The 22569-nt window shown below is 40.7% G+C and overlaps 1 protein-coding gene across 9 annotated transcripts in view; it reads right to left on the minus strand.

Annotated features, from left to right (window-relative positions):
* TRPM3 (transient receptor potential cation channel subfamily M member 3) overlaps nt 1-22569 on the minus strand; it is a 607343-nt gene that overhangs the window by 102658 nt on the left and 482116 nt on the right. For all 9 annotated transcript variants that reach the window (XM_059889200.1, XM_059889199.1, XM_059889198.1 and 6 more), the window contains 2 exons: nt 5316-5416; nt 3744-3878 (listed from right to left, as the gene is read on the minus strand). In XM_059889200.1, the coding sequence (XP_059745183.1) occupies nt 3744-3878; nt 5316-5416 (236 nt within the window). The remainder of the gene's footprint in view (nt 1-3743; nt 3879-5315; nt 5417-22569) is intronic.

Genomic DNA, 22569 nt, shown 5'->3' on the forward strand with positions numbered 1-22569 from the left:
AACATTTGGTCTTTCACTAATGAGTATGAGTTCAGCTCAGTTCTGTCGCTCAGTCATGTCTGACTCTTTGAAACCCCATGGACTGTAGCATGCCAGACTTCCCTATCGATCAACTCCTGGTGCTTGCTCAAACTCATGTCCACTGAGTTGGTGATGCCATCCAACCACCTTATCCTCTGTTGTCCCCTTCTCCTCCTGCCTTCAATCTTTCCCAGAATCAGGATCTTTTCTAGTGAGTCAGTTCTTTGCATCAGGTGGCCAAAGTATCGGAGTTTCAGCTTCAGCATCAGTCCTTCCAGTCAGGACTGATTGGACGTCCAACCAGTCCAAATCAGGAGTGATTTCCTTTACAATTGACTGGTTTGATCTGCCTGTAGTCCAAGGGACTCTCAATGGTCTTCCTCAGCACCACAGATCAAAAGCCTCAATTTCAAAGGCATATATGGGTTTGTCGTATATGGCCTTTAAAATGTTGAGGTGTATTACTTTCATACTCAATTTGTTAAGAGTTTTTACCATGAAAAGGTGTTGAATTCTGTCGAATATATTTTCTGTATCTATGGAGATGATCATATGGTTTTTATATTTCTTTCTGTTAATGTAATGTATCACGTTTATTAATCTGTATTTGTTGAACCATCCTTGCACCTAGGGACGAATCCCACTTGTTCATGGTAGATGATCTTTTTAATGTGCTTCAATCTGGTTTGCTAGTATTTTGTTGAGAAGTTTTGCATCTATATTCATCAGAGATATTGACCTGTAGTTTTCTTTTCTTGCAGTGTCCTTATCTGGCTTTGCCATTATGGTAATGCTGGCCACATAAACTAAGTTTGGGAGCATTCCCTCCTCTTCATTTTTTGAAGAATTGGAAAATAATTGGAGTTAATTCTTTAAATGTTTGGTAGAAGTCACCTGTGAAGCCATCTGGTCCTCTGCTTTTTTTGTTGGGAGGGTTTTGATTCCTGATTCAATCTCGTTATTTATTACTGATCTGTTCAAGTTTTCCGTTTTTTTGGTGACTTGGACTTAGTAGGTTGTATGTTTCTAGGAATTTATCCCTTTCTTCTACGTTGTCCTATTTGTTGGCCTATAATTGTCCATAGTAGTCTCTTGTGATCCTTTGTGTCTGTGTGGTATCAATTGTAATGTGTTCTCTTTCATTTATAATTTTATTTGAGTCTTCTTTTTTTCTTGGTAATTCTAGCGAAAGTATTATCAATTTTGCTTATCTTTTCAGAGTATAAACTCTTTGTTTCATTGATCTCTTAAATTGCTTTTCTAGTCTCTTTCATTTATTTCTGCCCTGTGTTATCTCCTCCCTTTTCCTAACTTCAGACTGTTTATTCTTGTGTTTCTGCAAGGCTGCAAGGGCTGCTGGGCTTTTCAACAGGTCTAGTAGCTAGGGGCCAAAACAGGCAGCAGTGGAGGCTGGAGTCAGTGGTATGTGTGCACATTTGGCTGCAGGGACCAGCTGCAGGTGCCTGTATAATGGTGGGAGCCAGTTGCAAACATACATGCAGTGTCAGAAGCCTGGGCTAACAGCAAGGGCTGGGGCCAACTGCAGGTGTGTTGGCAGATGCAGGGCCCTGGCTGTCAGCATGCATTACTGTGGCTGCAGGGTGTAACTGTGAGTGCATGTAGACCAGTGTAGGCCAGGGACAGAAGTCTGGCCAGTGGGATACAGGGGCACAGCTAAGAAGCTCTTTGAAAGCAATACTAGTATGCAGGCCAGTAACAGAAGATAGGGAGGGAGCTGGGCCCACAAGCAGCCTTAGAGGCTCTGACTGTTGGCATGCACCCCTGGAGCTGCAGGGTCTCCCCATGGCTGTGTGCGTGGGAGTAGAGGCCAGTGAAGGGGGCAGGGTTGGGACGTGCAGGTGCGCAGCTGGAGGGGCCAGCTGCAGATGAGCCTAGTGATGCAGGTGAGTGTCAGGAGATAGGTCTGAATCCGGGCCCACATGCAGCCTTGGCTGCTGGCGTGCACTTGTGTGGCTGCAGGGTCTTATAGTTTTAGGGTCTTGTACTTCCATGGCCCTGGTGCTGGCTGTCAGCCCAGCCATGTGTGGGTACCTGGCTGGAGGTGCTAGCTTTCACAGTGTGCACAGTAGTGGGGGACAGTTGTGGGGGTCTAGGCTGGGTTCTTAAAATTATGTAGCCACAGAGGCCTGGGCTGGCCACTGGGGTGGACCCCAGGATCCAACAGGGTTGAGAGGGCAGGGTGTGGTGAGGGGCTCAGGTGACTGGTGTCTATGAATGCAAATATTTGTAGAGCAAAAACCAGTGAAATCTGCAGGGTTCTCTGGAGGCTTTGCTGGCCATTGGTTTCTTTAGTAGTGAAAGCTGCCAGGGTCCTCTACAGAGTAGGTCACTGGTCACTCAGCTGTCAGCCTGGCTGACACTGTGTTCCCGGCCATCACAGAATGTCTCAGATTTGCAGGTCTCTGGGTAGGGTGAATCCTTTGTGCAGTGCTCTGAAAGGCTCACCAGTCTCTTTTCCAGACGGGGGACTCCTTCTAGCTGAGGAGCTTCCTCTTGGCACCAAGCAGCGCCAGCCTCAGGGGACAGGGTGATACAGGCACAAAGAAGCTGTTCTTCTCTTTTTTGTGTGGTTATTTTCAGATTTTTTTTTTTTTGGTTCCACTGTTTTGCTGAAGTTTTCTTAATTGGACTCCTGAGCTCTCCTAGAGCTGTCTTTGTTGTGAATAGCTGTCTAATTGCTGATCTTTGTGGAGGAACAAAGGCTAGGTCTTCCACTCTGCCATTTTGGCCCATTATTACTGAAAGCCTTAGTGTGCTGAACTGAAAAAATACTGTAGAGAAAACAGAAGTGTGGGGCCACTCTGCTAAGTTGTTTTCTGCTTCCCGCAGTGGGAATCTTATAGAGCCAGGCTGGCAGCTGCTAATCCCTGCTTCTGGCTGGGGAGAGGTCAATAAGCTCCATCTCATTAGTGCTGAGGGTGGTGGGACAAAGGAACACTGTGACAAATGAGGGTCTCTGAGAAAGACGTTTTGGTTCAATACTGGCTCCTTTGTTTACTTAGAAACTTTGAATCTTGAATAAGCCAATTCTCTTCTTGGCCTCAGTTTCTTCATCTATAAAATGGAGAGAAACAATATTCTTTAAACTTCATTGGATTTTTCTGAGCATCAGCTCAGAGCTGATGTACTTAACTCACTGAATACTCTCAAAAACTTCATAAATAGCAGTTTTTCTTTTGATTACTTCTTGATATCCACAGTGAATGAATTAACAAATTGTTATAAAAACAAAGCAAAAAAATCTTCCTGGGTAACTCCAAACAAGAAGTTTTTACATTTTATCCTGTTATACTGCAGTGAATGAACTTCATAGTGCTGAGGATAACAAGATGGTGCAGGATAGTTAACTGGCCTCTTTTGATGGTTGGAGTTAAATCAGTCCTGCTCTGCTCATTGTCTCACACACTGTGGGTTTACAGAACAAAGTATGTTCTAATTTCCAGAGCCTTGTAGTTTTGCATAAGGACCTGAGAACATTACCTTTTGGTGATCATGTAACTTTCTGCCTCTTAGATCCTGACAACTGAGCAGTTAAAACAAGTGCATTTCTGGTGACTTGGTGTTTGCTGTCTAAGGGAGCATTTGTGAAAAATGATCCATGCATTTGGAGGGGAAGGCAGGGACTCACATTCATGTTGGGGGCAGGAGAAGGTAAAACAAAAAAATTAGAGAAAATAAAAAGTGCCTTAGCTTGGTCCTACCGTATTGTACAATTCCTCTAGTCTGGAGATGGTGAGAAAACGATGCATGCTTACTCCATTCTCTATAAGTAATTTCACAAAATCCACTCTGTCCAGAACTAAGGCATCCAACATGGCTTGCTCCAGAGACCCCACCTGCAAATCAAGTCACTGAGTTAGTCTGCCCTAAGGTCTAAAGATAAAATTTTCTGGCATTTTCCTGAAAACTTTAGAAATGGATGTCTTTGACGTCTGGTAAACCTTTAGCACCTCCAAGGACATGCTAGCAAGAGTATCTCAATTTCACTTTTGGGACACCCACACTCTTCTGTATTTTGGGGCTTGTCTTTGCAAACAAAACACAGGGCTGTCTAGTTCTAAAAGCTATTTTCTCCCCTCTAAACCTCTTCTTTGTTCTAGATTCTGAGAAGGTTCAGGGTTTACAAGGCTTTTCCTCTTCCAACTCTCTAACCAAACTTCTACAAAAACACTAAAGTGCCAAAGTGAGTATTTTGCTATCTTCATTTTCATCTTCCTTAGGCTCTAAATTCCTTGGGTCACAAAGAGTTGGACATAACTGAGCGACTTCATGACTTAGGCTCTAAATTAGATTCCTGACTGACTTAAGAAGAGGGATCTAATAAACAGGCCAGAAAGTAGACTGCTTTTTCTCTTTTTCTTTTTTTAGTTGAGCATCATTACCTTGCCTCCATCTTGCCCATTTCTACAGGGAGACCCAGTAACTATTTAGGTCATTTGGTCTGTTTACTAGGGTTTTATTTAATTTCTTTCACAAAATTTCTCAGAGACTCTGTGACAAATCTTTCTACACTAGTAATCCACTGGCACTAAAAGAAGCCAGAGGGTTTCAATCCCAGGCAGAAGCTCTCTGGGACAGAGAGGGTTGAAAAAGACCTGTACATGGGGTGTTTTCCTTCAGTGATTCCAGGCACAGAAATCAAATTCCAGACTGCTGGCTGTCTCCTGGGGATATAGGCATACACCAGCCAATGGCCAATTTTCCAAGTTTTTATTTTTGGTAGACCCAATTGAGGGAAACAAACCAAGAACGGTTATATAAAGCTTTGGTTGCCTCTCTGTTGTTCTTGGGTACAGGGAGGACCTGTGCTCAGCCTCCAGGACCAGATGGCACCTGCACGTGGAAGCCTGCAAATTCTGCATCCTGTCGTGTGACCCGGTCCCACACCAGCCTGGAGTGCCATCACGCGGCAGCAGCAACCTCCAGGACAACCAGAAACAAACTGCTAATTCCACTCCTTTCTTAATTTTAATTAATACAATTTTGTTTCATGCATGTATTTTCAGGCATATAAAAGAAATAGCATTAGTTGCAGCTAAACATTGCTACCAAAGGCCTTGAGAGAGAGATGGAAATGTTTGGAACATGTGGTGTTGTACCACCAGGTGGCAGTGTTTTCCTAAATATGAGAAAGGGAGCCGAGGACCGCTACAAAGGAATATTTCTACCTTAAAGAGAAAGCAGTGGTTTCTGGAGTCGCTCTCAGAGATACCTTAAACAAATACCCTTGCCCAAGCAAGCGTGCTTTTCAGGGGTGATGACATATACTCTACCGGCCACTGTTGCCCATAAATAAAGATCTGGCTGCGGGCGATGTCGACTCTGTTCCAGGCTAAAGCTAGGCTCAGTTGGTCTGGGGCTGAGGCGTTGGCTCCTGCATACACAAAAGCAGAAGAGAGAGAGAACACAGTCAGTTGTTACACCAAGAAGACCTGCTCCAACACTCTCCAATCCACCTCCTCTTCCTGAAAAGTAGACCTGGCTGTATAGCGCGGGTTCTCAAACTTGGCAGTATTGCCAATTTGAGCAGGATAATTATACTGTCTTATGCGTTGTAGAATATTTAGTTCCATCTCTGGACTTAACCCAACAGATGCCAATATCACCTCTGCCACCAAGTCATGACAATCAAAAATGCCCCCAGGGGTAAGGAAGACACTATTAACCTGATCGCTGCTCTACAGTTTTTCTAGTCAAGGTGTGGCCCCTGGGGCAGCAGCAGCAGCATCACCTGGGCGCTTGTTAGAGATGCAGAACCTCAGGCCCCACCCAACCTACTAAATAAGAATCTGTACTCAACAAGATCGCAGGTGATTGCTGTGCACGTTGATGTTTGAGAAGCGTTGCTCTACAATATATGTTGTTTCTGCTGGCCAATCACAGGTTTCAAGGATTTGAATTGTATATTGCATCGTGATGGTGTCCTCACCAACTAGTGAGCCAGCTTTAACACTCTACTGAAAAAGATTTAAGATCTTTTAAGAGAAAGGCAAAAAAGTGGCTGAGGTTTACTTTGATTTGTGAGTATAAACCACTGAATAACTTCTCAGTTTCCCATTTTTCTCCATGCTCTGTCACTAGAGCTGCACTAAGTACAGGCAACTTTTTATTTTTAGATTTACTTATTTTTTTATAGAGCTTCCAGGTGGTGCTAAGAACCTGCCTGCCAGTGCAGGAGACATAAGAGACATGGATTTGATCCCTGGGTCAGGAAGATCCCCTGGAGAAGGAAATGGCAACCCACTCCAATTTTCTGGCCTGGAGAATCTTATGGACAGAGAAGCCTGGCAGGCTACAGTCCATGGGGTCACAAAGAGTCAGACATGACTGAAGTGACTTAGCGAGTTTATTTTATGTTTGGTTGTGTTAGATCTTTGTTGCAGTGCATGGGCTTCTCACTCTGGTGTTTCTTTTGTTGTGGGGCATGGGGCTCTCGGCACCCAGCCTCAGTAGTTGCGGCTCACAGGCTTAGGTGCACTTAGGCATAGGGATCTTCCCAGATCAGGGGTTGAACTAGTGTCCCTTGCATTGTAAGGCAGATTCTTAACCCCTGAACCACCAGGGAAGCCCCTATACGTGACTAATCTAAATTAATTAAAATTAAGTAAAATTAAAACCTTAACTCCTCACCCATCCTAGCCACACTTAAAATGCTCAGTAGCCACGTGTGCTGGTGGCCTTTGAATTGGAGTGTGCAGATACAGAACAGTTCCAGCATCACAGCAATGGTCTACTGCGACAGAGCTGGTCTAGGTCAATGCACCCTGTCCAAAAATGCAAACTGCCAAGCAGCTGGATGTGAGACTGAGGATGGTTCGGTGGAGAGAACACTGGGTTATAGTCAGAGGATCTGAGTCTGCTGTTTGCTGCTGTGTGGCACTGGACCTCTCTAAACCATTGTTTTATCGTTTGTAAATAGGGACAATAAGAGTTATCCTGTTTACCCAGCTGAGATGTGAGACTGAAATGAGATCATATAAATGAACTCACATGCAAACAGGGTTATTTCAATTCATTGATATCTTTGGTGTGTTGGGCATGAGACATCCCTAAACATGCTCCCGACTTCATGCTGCTGGATGTCCTCCTGTACCATCAGGCGAGCAGCATAAAGAGATAACACTCTCACCTGGCTCAGATATTTTGGATTGCAAATTTGGCACATTCACATGTTATCATATGTAAGGTCCCAAATAATCCTTGGAATTGGGTCTTACTGTCTCCATTTGACAGATGATACTGAGGTCCAGAGAAGTTAAAGATCAAACAGCTACCAACAGAGAGGAAACAGAATAAACATTCACAATGCCAGGGGTGAGATTCAGAGTCACTGCTGATTCTGATGTTTGTGAAGGAAGGAGGGACAGAAAATGCTGATGTTGCCCATTCCTCTGGGTTCTTTGGCAGCAGAAGCCCAAAGCAAGAAGCTGGGGATATGGCTGCTGTATCAGTGATTCCCAGTCTCTGCTGTACATTAGGATCACATGTGAATCTTTTAAACCATCCTGCTGCCTAGGTCACACCCCAAACCAATGATATCATAGTGCCTTGCGTGGCAAACTAGGTGCTGATAATTTTTAAGTTCTCCAGGTATTTTCAATGTGCAGCAGAATTTTGGGAAAACTATGCTACATGCTTCTTTTCCCTGCTTACCCTGACCTCTTCCCTCTGGGCTTTGAGATAATGATGTGAAGAACTAGGCAAGTGTTCTCTAGATGAGCCCTTCTCAAATTTGATCATGCATACAATAAACTGGAGAGCTTTTTAAAACACAGATTCTTGGGCCCCACCTCTAAAGATTCTGATTTAGTAGGTCTGGGGGTGGGACACGAGTTTCTGATTTCTAATTAGCTCCCAGGTGATGCTGCTGATCTAGGGCCACCCTTTGAATAACAAGGCCCTAGAGAGCTTTGGTGCTGTGTTCCCTTCACAAGTCAAAGGGTATTTCTGATTCTGCTGTCCAGACATTGATGGGTTCAGTAGAAATCACATACTTGTACTAAATTAATTAGGAATTATACTAATTGGACTGATTAATATTAATTCAATTTACATAGGGATTTTTTCCATTAAGAAAAGTATTTCTTGTCTCCTCAGACAACGGCAGGAACTGTAAGCTCATACCAGGGTAACTGACATAAATAAGCAATAAATAGGAATATGTCAGAACGTACTGTCAATATTTTGAAGGAGAATAAAAAGTGAAGGCTCATTGGAATTGCATTTGGAAAAGCAGCACTTCATGCTACCTCCAGGTAAGGAAGCTTAGCTGCTCTGTTGGTCCTTGCTGACCCGCTGTAATGGTTTAATCATTTCCTTTGCCATTTGTATGTCACCCAAGTCAATAGTAGTCACACAAATCTGAAGAAGAACACATAGCAGGAAGCAGTCATTGAGGTCAACATAAGCTGCCTGAATGTAATTGGATAAGTGTCCAATGAAAGCATGAAACTGATGAGTCTTGACTTCAAAAATTGAAAATATATCACTCAGGAACAGTCCTACATAACAGTTTGGATCAGTGGTTCTCAACTAGGGTAACCAACCATCCTAGTTTACCTGGTATTGTCACAGAAATTTCTACATCCTGGGAGATGCCTTAGTCCTGCACAAACCTGGATGGCTGGTCACTCTAATCTCAACCGTTGTACACTGAAATTTTCTGGAGAGTTTTAAGGAATCATGCCTGTGATGCCTCCTCAGAGACTCTGATTTAACTGGCCCTGGGCATTGCAGTTTTTAAAAGTTTTAAAAGAGCTTTTAAGAACTAGAGGTTCTTATCCTTATCTACACATTAGAACTGTGAAGACAAGGTTAAGAACCTCGAGTCTAAATAACACATTATCATTCATTCACTCATTCGTTTGCTTATTCATTTATTTATGCATTCAAAGATACTGACTTCATGCCTTCACATATGGCAACCACTATGCCAGTATGAAGACCAAGGTGAATAAGACAAAATTCTTCATCCCAAGAGCTTATATTCTAGAGATGAAGAGAAGTCTATAGTTAAATACCCTATTTAATGCCATCATACACTTACCTGCTCAACAGATATTTACCGAATAACTTTGGTGCCAGAGACTGTTTAGCACTGAATGTCTGACAGTGAACAAGATAGCTAAGGTCACTCTTTTCTACTTACTTTTACTACTGGAGGTGTAACACTCAGAAAATAGATAAATAAACAAACTGTTAAACAGTATACTTTCAGAATGTATAAGTGCTATGAAGGAACAGTGTGATTCCCAGGTTATATGGGACCTATGTATACATAAAAAGTTTGAGTTATTCCAAATAAATGTGGCAGTACCATTCAGGTGACCCATTTCACATGACCCCAGGACAAAAGTAGTGTACCAGTCAGCTGGAGTGATCTGCTGGCTAGGCTGCCCTCCTGAAACCAGGGCTGGACATGGAGCCATTGGATACTTCATAGCACAACTCTGAGAGTTCTTTGGGGCATCTGATTGACCCTGCATAAGAAATAGAAGTTTCAAAAATGCCCTGAAGTATTGAAATTGGTCTGGGGTCTATGCAGGTCTGGTATGGGCTCAGTGCCCACCCTCTCTCCCCCTCCTGCCTATCATACTGCAGCCCTGGTTGGTGCTGGATCCCAGGTGACCATGGAGAAGGCCCTTTAAAACACAGGTCTAAGGACAGTACTGATAATGATCAGGGTGGTGGAGCTGCTCTGTTAAAATGAGTGAACAGGAGACTTGCCTGAGAGTAATAATACTTGAACAAAGACCTAAATGATTAGAAAAAGCCATCATATGAAGAACGGGCAGGGGCTGGGGGAGACATTCTAGGAAGAGGAAACATCAAGTGCAAAGGCCCTGCTATAGAAATGAATACAAGCAAGTATAAGAATTAAAATATGGTTTTATTATTTCCTCTTTTTTCAGGTGATCAGGGAGGATTTAAATGCATGATTAATGGCCACATGTGGTTTTAGGGGATTAGTTCACTAGAACAAATGAGATGAGGAAAGGTATTCTAGCCAAGGGAATAGCGTATGCAAAGACTGGGGAGTTAAATAGCTCAGTGAATTTGGAAAATTGATGGGAAGACACTGAAGATTCAACGTTTGGGGTATAGTATAAGTTAGAAGCAGAGAAAGATGGAGCTAGAATAGGAGGACTTATAAATGATATGGAGTTTTGTTTTATCCTTAAGTCATACAGAAACCACTGGAGGACTCTGTATCAGAAACAACGCAGTACGATTTATGTCTTAGGAAAATCACTTTGGGAGAAGTGTGAAGAATGGATTGGAAGAGCATTGGGATAGAGCGAAGAGAGGCTGTTAGGAAAGTTTTGCAATATTCTAGGAAAGGTATAATGAGAATCTGAAGAGGCATCTTTGATGGAGGGAAATTTAGAAAGCAAAACTGATAGGCTTTGGTGAAATTTAAAGTGGGAGGCAAGAGAGAAAGAGAAATAAAAGGTGATCACCTTGTCTCTAGCTTGGAAGCCCAACTGAGATTGGCAATGCAAGATTAACACAAGCATTTGGGGGCAGAAAAATCCATTCTTGTATATGTTGAGCTTAAAATGCCTGTGGTATATCCAGGTGGAAATGATCAGAGGCCACTAGATATTGAGGTCTGGGGCAGGGCAAGGGTCAGGCCTGGAGAAAGAGAATTGGGGAATATTAGCACGAAGGTGCGGAGAAGGCAATGGCACCCCACTCCAGTACTCTTGCCTGGAAAATCCCATGGACAGAGGAGCCTGGTAGGCTACAGGCCATGGAGTCGCCAAGAGTTGGACACGACTGAGCGACTTCACTTTCACTTTTCACTTTCATGCATTGGAGAAGGAAATGGCAACCCACTCCAGTGTTCTTGCCTGGAGAATCCCAGGGACAGGGGAGCCTGGTGGGCTGCTGTCTACGGGGTCGCACAGAGTCGGACACAACTGAAGCGACTTAGCAGCAGCAGCAGCAGCAGCAGCATGAAGGTGACAAGAAGAGTGCAGAGGATGGGTAAATGAATAACAGTAATGCTTAAAAAGTATGAAAGTACAGCAACTTTTTAGAAAGAAGCACAAAATAAAACAACCCCCCCTAGAAGGATAGGAAGAGAACTAGTGGTAACAGTGTCCTAAACTATGGAAGAGAGGTTCTCAAGAAAGAGGGAGTGGTCAATAGGGCAGAGGTGGCAAAGAGGGTAAGTGAAAAAGACTGGCCTTCCTTTTCCACAATTCTTCTCATTACTGGGAACCAGCTTATGTATCTATTAGTCTGGTACTTATTTCCTTTACTAGGATGTCTATAGGAGGTCAGGGACTGCGCCTCCTTTATTCACTGTTGTATTCTCAGAGTTCAGAACAGGGCTTGGCACATAATAGATGTTGAATGACTATTTGTTGAATGAATAAATGAACCCAAAAGTGAGCACTGGATTTGTCGATTAAGAAGTCCTTGATGAAATCAGCTGTGTACCTTCAGTAGCGAGTGGGAATGGAAGTATGTACCCAAACTCTTCCCTCAAGGAAACTGCAATCTAATAAGAATGAAGGTAGAATGAGAAAAAAGGACAGATATGACCAATATGCAAATCACTGTATCAAAGGACACGGCGGTAAGTGCTGTGAAATCTATACAAGTAGGTCCAGGGCACTTGTTGTCAGTTGAGTCAGAGCCACCTTAAGGAGGAAGTAGAATTTGCTGAGAGAGGGGATGGATGAAGGAGACTTGAACAAATGGAGTTTGTGGTAGGCTGACGGTGCCCTCACCTCTTAAAGATGTCAATGTCCTGATCCTGGGAACCAGTGAAGCTGTTACTTTATATGGCAGATGAATTTTGTAGCTGTGATTAAGTTAAGATTTTGAGATGGGGAGATTGTCCTGGATTATCTGGTGGGCCTAACGCAATATAATCACAAGAGTTCTTATAAGAGGAACACAAGGGGATCAAAGTAGTAGCAGGATATGTGAAGACGAAAGCAACAAGTTGGATTGATGTAAGATTGATGCCAGGCAAGAACCACAAGTAAAGGAATGAAGGCAGCCTCTGGAAGCTGAAAAAGGCAAGGGCATGATTCTCCTCTGAAGCCTCTAGAAGGAATATAACCCTGCTAACATCTTAATTTTAGACTTCTGGCCTCCAGAATTATGAGTAAATTTTGCTATTTCAAGCCACTAAGTTTATGATAATTTGGTATGGTATCAATTCTCAGATTTTAACATGCATATGATACATCTAGGGATCTTGTTTAAATGGTAATTCTGACTCAGTTGATCTACCGTGGAGCTCGCCGTTATGTTTCTCTAGACAGCATGCATTAGTTCTCTATTGTGATCATGATAAAATTAGTGCGTGTACATGCACCTTCTCTCCCTTTCCTTTCCTCCACTGTCCAATCTTAGAATATTAGGTTATGTTATACTCTGTGCTGTCAAATACGATTACATTTCTTTTTACTAATACTTGAGTTGTGTCTTAAGCTATATTCCTTAGGCAAAAGGAACATTATATTATACTGGGCAAAAAGCCTAGCAATTCTACCTTCATCCTTTTTTCCTTCACTCAATTTTTTTGTTGCTGTATTATTTCTACCTTGTTATGGAAGTAATATTTATATTCCTGTCTGTTACTCAAATTCCTATTTTTATCTTAGTTCTATTAGAATTTAGTATCAATGCTCACAGTGATTTTACCAACCAAACATCTCTTGGTTGGTAGCTTGAATTCTCTAATATTTTTTTGAAGAGGAATTTGAGAGAAAAGTATTTCCAAAGTTCTAGACTGTTTTGTTTTTTTAGTAGTCATTACAGTTGAATGACATCGGTTCAATATAAAATCTGTTCCCCTGTTTTCTCCTGGCATTGAATGATACTGAAAGAAGGTCTGAAGCCAGCTTGATTTTCACCTCATAAAAGACTTGATTATTTTTCCTGGAGACCCAAAGTAGCTTTTATTTTTCTTTGAAGTTCAGTCACTTTACTAGGATTTTAAGTGTGGGTGTTGAAGATTCTGAGTCCAATTTTTTTTCCCCCTGGCATAAAGTGGCCCTTTCAATATCCAGATCAGGGTTTTAAAATTCTTTAATAAAAAATTATTAAATTATATTTTTAAATTATGTAATTATATTTCAAAGTATTTGTTTTGACCCATTATTTTGGTTTTCTTCTCTGGAGTCACCAGTTATGTTTATGTTGGATCTATCTTCTATAAATATAACTTCTCTTTAATCCCAATTAACTCTATTAATTTAATTTCATTTTTGTTTCCCTCATTTCTAGTCTTTGTGTTCAGCACTAGGTTTTTCAAAATGTATATTTGATCTTGTACTGTTTCCCATTTCTTCTGCAATTCTGTGATCATTTTATTCCCACCCCCGCCCCCCCACTTCACTCCTGAGCACTTGATCTCCTCTTGCTACCTCACCTACTCTCACCTGAATTTTGGTATTCCAGCTCTGAAGTATTTCTTCATGGATAAGTGCTTCATTGAGATTTAATTTTTTTAGGGTTCATGGTAAAATATTTATTCATAATGTTCATCTGTTCCCCAAAAACATTTTTTTTTAGAGTAATTAGTCTTCTGTGAACACATTTTGCTCTTTTGTTATTTTTTTCTTAGAATCTATCTTTATGCTAATTCCTTTTTTGTGTTTATCATTTAGTGAGTTGGGTCATAAAAGGTCCAGAGTAGCACTGAGGTTAGTTAGTATTTGCAGCTGGAAGGTTTTCTTCCCAGCGTCACTAAAGGAAAATTCCCTCGGGTTATCTGATTAATTCTGTATGTGGCTCATCTCCTCAATTCATATGTACTAAATCAGGATCGGGAGAGTCTCCTACCACTGTCCAACTCACTCTCGTGCTTACACTTTCTATTCTAGACAAAGGAAAGAACTTTGTACCTTAGGGTGTTCCTCAAACCTAGTAATTACAATTTTGTTGGTGCTTTCTGAGGACTGCCACCGCTGGTTTCTCTCACCCCAGCTTTTACCCTTTCCTCCCACAGATGCCCCACATATACAGATAGTTTGGAATCTTTCCTAGTTCACCAAAAATGGAGTTTCCTTATTGTTTTCTTCCTCTTTCATTATTGATTTTTGAAGCTTTCTAGGAAAAACAGAGAATGATAAATTTATGTTGCCGTGCCTATATTGGAAGTCCTGAAGGATTGTATAGGTACAAGAGTGTTCTGATCAGATCTTTGCATTCCAAACTGAAGTATAGAAGATGGACAAGAATATGTTCACTAAGAAGCAGGAAGATTCCTTAAAAGGCCATTGTAATAATTCAGGTCAAAAGTCCTGAAGGCCTAACGATGCTAAGCAAGGAAGGAAAAGAAGGAATAGACATGAAAGATATTATGGTGGCTAAAATGTCCAAAATTAGCAAGAATTTGCATTAACAAGAGAAAAAAAACTTGATGAAGGCTCTGAACCTTGATAATCAAAAGGATGGCTGCTATGTGAACATAAATGGTAGAAATCAGCTTTGGGGGGAAAGAATATTTTTATTTATTTCTATTTATGCTCATGACAATTAATTTGATTGAATTTGACAACCAAAGGAGTTATCCATTAGACAATTAGAAAAGGGAGCAGAGAGGGAAGTTAGGGTTGGAGGTGAATCTGGAGATTATTCATGTAGATATGTGATTTAAAGTCATGGTACTTTTTACATTTGACAGAAGGCAGAGTGAAGAAGTAAGAGGGTCTAATGAAGGAGATAATGGAATGGTAAGAAAGGTAGAATATTCAGTATTTCGGACCTCAAGGAACATAAAAACAAATATATACATCCAAAGAATGTTCAAACTACCACACTTGCACTCATTTCATATGCTAGCAAGGTAATGCTCAAAGTCCTTCAAACTAGTACATGAACTGAGAAATTCCAGATGTATAAGCTGGATTTAGAAGAGGCAGAGGAACCAGAGATCAAATTGCCAACATCCATTGAATCACAGAAAAAGCAAGGGAATTCCAGAAAGACATTTACTTCTGCTTTATTGACTATGCTAAAACCTTTGACTGTGTGGATCACAACAAACCGTGGAAAATTCTTAAACAGATGGGAATACCAGACCACCTTACCTGCCTCCTGAGAAACCTGTATGCAGGTCAAGAAGCAACAGTTAGAACCAGATATGGAACAACAGACTGGTTCCAAATTGGGAAAGGAGTACATCAAGGCTGTATATTGTCACCCTGCTTATTTAACTTACATGCGAAGTATATCATGTGAAATGCCAGGCTGGATGAAGCTTGAGCTGTGATCAAGATTGCCAAGAGAAATATCAATAACTTCAAACATGCAGATGACACCACCCTAATGGCAGAAAGTGAAGAGGAACTAAAGAGCCTCTTGATGAAGGTGGGTTGTAAATAGAAGTGTGGACTCTCTTTGAGAGAGTTTACAAATTTAAAAGGTTAGGTGAGTCATCTGACTTGGATACTTACGTATGATCTTGCTTGATGGTCTTGGTGGTGGGAGGAGGGGTCAGGAGGTACTGACCTTGCAGTGTTTCAGTGCCATGATTCTGTGACGTATAGGATGATGACGCCTATCCCTATATCGGTCAATCAACATTTCTTTTTGCTAGGGTCTTTGGGCCTTTCCTTGTCTTATCTAAAGAATCTTGCCTGAATTAAATATCGTTCTCAGGGATTCTATTCATTTCTATCAATTTACTCTACCTGTAAGTTTTGCAACTAAATGCAATATGATCTTACCCCTCCATTCAAAGACTTCAGATTTTCTGCCTACATGGAAACCACAAAGGAGGAAGGAAAGTGGCTGAAAGGCCCTGCCATGTGACTTGATTGCTAGGATACACCTTCACTTATCTCCCAGAGCAAAGACATCACCTACCCTGGTGAGCCTCTCTTAGGAATGTGGCTGCTACATTGAAAAAAAAAAAAACACAAACAAAAAAAAATTAAAGGCTTAAAACATAAAAAGTATGTGAAGTCTGTGGACAATCTATTCTTTGCTCTGTTTTCTTGCTCTGAATGATAACTATCTCCTCTTGGTAAAAATAACTTTAGGTAGACTCCCAGGAGAAAGTTAAAAGGACTCAGGAAAGATTGGATTGACTTCAGCTGATGAAATTCAGAGTTGGCTTATAAGAGGAAACCAGGCAGCTGAGTGAAAGAGTCCTTTTGTGGGAAGATGGGCATTTGGTTTTTGATTTATCTTTAGTTAATAAGAGAGATAATAATAACTAATGTTTCTTTCATGTTTAGCTTGTGCCAGGGACTGTTTCTAAATGTTAAAGTATTGAATTCTCACAACAAATGCTGAGGCTCCATTATCCCCATTTTACAGAAGAGGAAACAGAGGCATAGAAACTTGTCCAAGGTGAGAAGGCTCGTTTGTTCAGAGATTAGATTCAAACTCAGATAATCTAGTTTTAAGAGCTGAGTATTTTTCCTGATTCATAGAAATTTTAAAAGTTTTATGAAACTCATCAGATCTACAACAAAAAAGGAAATAGGCAAACAGGCTTTTGCTTCCTCTATCACAAAATAACCCACATTGCATTAATGAAAGAAGCCAGAATATTCTCTAATGCCCTATGATAAGGACCAAAATTGCTGGTTAAACGTTATCTAAAATTCACATACCAACTTTTAATATTATTATTATTATTTTTTTTTTTTTGGTTGGTCAAGCCATATGGGCTTAAAGTTTTATTTATTTAAAAAAATTTCCCCCAGTTATACTGAGATATGATTGACATTAATGTCAATATTAGTTTTAGGTGTACAATATAAATTTACCCTCATATAGTTACACATTTTTTTCTGTGATGAGAACTTTTAAAATCTATTCTAATTAGCAACTTTCAAATGTAAAATAGAGCACTGTTAACTAAAGTCACCATGCTCTACATCACCTCCCAAGAACTACTTATAACTGGAAGTTTACACCTTTTGACCACCTTCACCCATTTCACCTACTCCCAACTCCCACTCTGGGCTGAAATTCTTGATGTCTTCATTTCACTGCCTCTAAGGACAGCCTTTAGAGAAGAGAGCTGGATCCCAGCTGTTTTCGTTTACTGAACAGATTTTTATTGAATCCAATTCTCTGCCAGCCTTTCTATTAGGCCCTGGGGAAATAAGATTGGACCAAAGTTTCTACTCTCAAAGGAAATATATATATATTTATAATAAATATAAATAAATACATATATGTAATCTGCATTCCCTTTGGGTTCTATTAGTTAGTCTTTGCTTTGGATGGAGTCCTTAGAAGACTACATGATAGTCTAGGCCAGTTTCCGAAGTGACTCAAAATGAATTCAGAGTTCTTCTTTTCCTTTGGAACAGTAAAGATTGGTTCTAAATTGGGCTCCATCCACTGTATCCTACCAGGCCCATTCGTTTTAATTATCCCACCTTGATTGCCACCCCTTCCTGATAGTCATAAAGAGGAGATCTCCATTTGAAACAAATATGCTTCAGCAGGACCCTATCAACCCTTTCCCTCTGAGTCGACTGCCTGCCTTTTGTTTGCAGAAAGACTTTAGTCAAAGAATAAACTTAAACAGAGAAGTGAGAAAATGCAGAAGCAAAGAAAAACTGTCAAACAGGACAAACTAATAAAAGTTTAGTCATTAAGTAAAGTCAAGGACCCTATAGATAATATTCGGAGCCATGTCTTTTGGGCTGTTTTGTACATAATGAAACCCCCACCAGGTGGAAGAAACTACATGATGACCAGACTACAGCCATGACATAAGCTGCCACAATTCCAGGAACTGCCCTCAAGGAAATGGTAACAAACCGATCTGGAAATTGAAGACTAACTGTACTAAAAACAATCAATTTCAAGATGACTGTCAGAGCTGACTGTGCTGTTTCTGCATGTAACCCCCTCCCTCTACCAATAAAAGCTCTTGTCCATTGATTGTCAATTGAGGGGGAGTTAGCATTTGGGAAAACTGCTCAATGTTCTATGATAACCTAAATGGGAAAATAATTTGAAAAAGGAAAAAGACAAAAAATTCATCTTAATTTTAAATTCCTCTGAAGAAATAATTGGCATACTATTTATTGTGGATTTCTCTAGGCTATCTGTTTGATATAATAAGCTTAGCATTCTGAACTGCAGAGGCGCATTTCAAGTACAACTTTCCCTGAACCCATCAGTCTCTTTCATTTGTGCTTTTTTAGCATTTTGTTTACATTTTACATTGGGGTGTGTACTCTACCATATTTTAAGACTTTGAAGATTTTGCAGCACTTTATAACTTATAGTAGGTGCCCTAGTGATCAGCTAACATATCCCTGATACTACCCGAGGAGCTGGGAAAAGTTACTTATTCTTCCCAAGACTGAGTTTCTTTGTGTAAGACAAGGTCAACAATATCTCCCTCAAGGGACTGAGGATTAAAAAGAATAATATATGAAAAAAATGCTTTGTTAAATTAAAGCACTGTGCAAATATTTTGAGTGTCTTACATATTCCCAACCATACATTTACCAGATTAATAATAATATTTTAATAATTTTGTCACAGTAATAATGCTATTGCCATGCAGATGCTCCTGGATGAACAATTACCAGACAGACTTACTAATGTTTCTACTGTGGTCGATGTGAATGATTATCATTGAATTTTCATAAAAGGGATACCAACTATAAAATAAAACAGTAAGTCTCAGAATTAAGTACTGATAGTCCCTAAATTATCAGGGGCTTACCCAAAAAAGATGTCCTTTTCATTATAGGGGACTCGAATGCAAAAGTAGGAAGTCAAGAAACACCTGGAGTAACAGGCAAATTTGGCCTTGGAATACAGAATGAAGCAGGGCAAAGACTAATAGACTTTTGCCAAGAGAACGCACTGGTCATAGCAAACACCCTCTTCCAACAACACAAGAGAAGACGCTATACATGGACATCACCAGATGGTCAACACTGAAATCAGATTGATTATATTCTTTGCAGCCAAAGATGGAGAAGCTCTATACAGTCAGCAAAAACAAGACCAGGAGCTCACTGTGGTTCAGACCATGAACTCCTTATTGCCAAATTCAGACTTAAATTGGAGAAAGTAGGGAAAACCACTAGACCATTCAGGTATGACCTAAATCAAATCCCTTATGATTATACAGTGAAAGTGAGAAATAGATTTAAGGGACTAGATCTGATAGATAGAGTGCCTGATGAACTATGGACGGAGGTTCATGACATTGTACAGGAGACAGGGATCAAGACCATCCCCATGGAAAAGAAATGCAAAAAAAGCAAAATGGCTGTCTGAGGAGGCCTGACAAATAGCTGTGAAAAGAAGACAAGCAAAAAGCAAAGGAGAAAAGGAAAGATATAAACATCTGAATGCAGAGTTCCAAAGAGTAGCTAGAAGAGATACGAAAGCCTTCTTCAGCGATCAGTGCAAAGAAATAGAGGAAAACAACAGAATGGGAAAGACTAGGGATCTCTTCAAGAAAATTAGAGATACCAAAGGAACATTTCATGCAAAGATGGGCTCGATAAAGGACAGAAATGGTATGGACCTAACAGAAGCAGAAGATATTAAGAAGAGAAGGCAAGAACACAGAGAAGAACTGTACAAAAAAGATCTTCACGACCCAGATAATCACGATGGTGTGATCACTCACCTAGAGCCAGACATCCTGGAATGTGAAGTCAAGTGGGCCTTAGAAAGCATCACTACGAACAAAGCTAGTGGAGGTGATGGAATTCCAGTTGAACTATTCCAAATCCTGAAAGATGATGCTGTGAAAGTGCTGCACTCAATATGCCAGCACATTTGGAAAACTCAGCAGTGGCCACAGGACTGGAAAAGGTCAGTTTTCATTCCAATCCCAAAGAAAGGCAATGCCAAAGAATGCTCAAACTACCGCACAATTGCACTCATCTCACACGCTAGTAAAGTAATGCTCAAAATTCTCCAAGCCAGGCTTCAGCAATATGGGAACCGTGAACTTCCTGATGTTCAAGCTGGATTTAGAAAAGGCAGAGGAACCAGAGATCAAATTGCCAACATCCGCTGGATCACGGAAAAAGCAAGAGAGTTCCAGAAAAACATCTATTTCTGCTTTATTGACTATGCCAAAGCCTTTGACTGTGTGGATCACAAGAAACTGTGGAAAATTCTTCAAGAGATGGGAATACCAGACCACCTGATCTGCCTCTTGAGAAATTTGTATGCAGGTCAGAAAGCAACAGTTAGAACTGGACATGGAACAACAGATGGGTTCCAAATAGGAAAAAGAGTTCGTCAAGGCTGTATATTGTCACCCTGTTTATTTAACTTATATGCAGAGTACATCATAAGAAACGCTGGACTGGAAGAAACAAAGCTGGAATCAAGATTGCTGGGAGAAATATCAATAACCTCAGATATGCAGATGACACCACCCTTATGGCAGAAAGTGAAGAGGAGCTAAAAAGCCTCTTGATGAAAGTGAAAGTGGAGAGTGAAAAAGTTGGCTTAAAGCTCAACATTCAGAAAATGAAGATCATGGCATCCGGTCCCAACACTTCATGGGAAATAGATGGGGAAACAGTGTCAGACTTTATTTTTATTTTTCTGGGCTCCAAAATCACTGCAGATGGTGACTGCAGCCATGAAATTAAAAGACGCTTACTCTTTGGAAGGAAAGTTATGACCAACCTAGATAGCATATTCAAAAGCAGAGACATTACTTTGCCAACAAAGGTCCGTCTAGTCAAGGCTATGGTTTTTCCTGTGGTCATGTATGGATATGAGAGTTGGATTGTGAAGAAGGCTGATCACCGAAGAATTGATGCTTTTGAACTGTGGTGTTGGAGAAGACTCTTGAGAGTCCCTTGGACTGCAAGGAGATCCAACCAGTCCATTCTGAAGGAAATCAGCCCTGGGTGTTCTTTGGAAGGAATGATGCTAAAGCTGAAACTCCAGTACTTTGGCCACCTCACACGAAGAGTTGATTCATTGGAAAAGACCCTGATGCTGGGAGGGACTGGGGGCAGGAGGAGAAGGGGACGACAGAGGATGAGGTGGCTGGATGGCATCACTGACTCGATGGACGTGAGTCTGCATGAACTCCGGGAGTTGGTGATGGACAGGGAGGCCTGGCGTGCTGTGATTCATGGGGTTGCAAAGAGTCGGACATGACTGAGCGACTGATCTGATCTGATCTGTGTAAATATTGTTGTTATTTCCTCATGTCCTAATAACATATGCAAATAGAAAGGACAAACAAAATTATATGGCTTATGATTAACAAGGTAAAGCATCTATTTCTTTCTTTTTGCCGACCTACTTAAACAAATGTGTTTTCTGCTTTCTACAATAAAAGAAGTCAATACTTTACAAAAGTTACCCATTACCATGTTAAAAAACTTTATAAAAGTGTTTCTGTATTATGTACAATATGCAAAACTGAGGAATGTTATCAGTGTAAGACGGAGTAAAAGAAAAGAAAAACATTATATTGGGTTATTCTGCTTGCTTGTGATATGACAAACGAAATCATTTATATAGCCATGTAAGTAAAATAGGTTTTTTTTTTTTCTTTTGGCCATGTAGAGGCATGTGGGATCTAAGTTTCCCAAACAGGGATCCAACCCATGACTCCTGCATTGGAAACATGCAGTCTTAACCACTGGACTGCCAGGGAAGTCCCAGGTAAGAAAAATATGTGCATCTTCCACATTGTAATTTTTAGCAGGATTCTAAAGAAATGTATACCTCAGAATTCTGGGAAATTTTCTGGAATTATTGCATTGATGATTTCCTACCAGTTCTTTCTTTCTTTTTTTTAACTCATTCTGTCTCTTTCTTCGAGAACGATATAATCCAGGGACTATTTTGCAGTTTATTTTTACTAAGGTTATGCATACACAGAGTTTAGAGTCATCCATCCTACAAGATTTGTTAGAAAATATCACGAATCTGATCATCCCAATCCTCCTTCTCCAGAGGCAACCACTTCTTGTAGCTGATTACTTTGGTCCTCTGTGGAAGCTGGTCTCTGAAGATGGCTTCCACGGAACTGTACCTTCCAATATTCACAGTAAATCTGGGCTGGTCTTTTGACACACTTTACCCAATAGAATGCAGCAGAGGTGACACTATGCCAGTCTAAGGCTTGAGCCTTCGGAAGGTCTGGCGGCTCCTGCTTTTACCTCTCATGCCTGGTGCAGAACTCTTGCTTTGAGCCTGCCTTTCACATCGTCCAGGCATTTCCAGCACTTGTCACGTGTGGGAGCTCCTGTTTCCTGTGTTTCGTGTTTGCTTTTTTTTCTCTTTCATTTTGGTGGAGCACACCTTACAGTAAAGTACCAAAGAAATGGTTCGTGGGTAGTGAATGTGTTGACAACTTATGCCTGACAATGTCTTTATTCTACGTTTACAAGTAGCTGGTAGATTAATATAGAATTCTAGATTGTAAATAAATGTTCTTCAGAACTTTTAAGGCATTTCACAACAGCCTTCTGCACTGTTGTTCAGAATTTGACATCATCCTAGCTCCTGGTTCTTTGCATGTGACTTGTTTTTCTCTTTGGAAGTTCTTAGAGGTTTTGTTGTTGTTTCCTATAT

This window comes from Bos taurus, chromosome 8 (genome assembly GCF_002263795.3).
Source record: "Bos taurus isolate L1 Dominette 01449 registration number 42190680 breed Hereford chromosome 8, ARS-UCD2.0, whole genome shotgun sequence".
NCBI lineage: Eukaryota > Metazoa > Chordata > Mammalia > Artiodactyla > Bovidae > Bos > Bos taurus.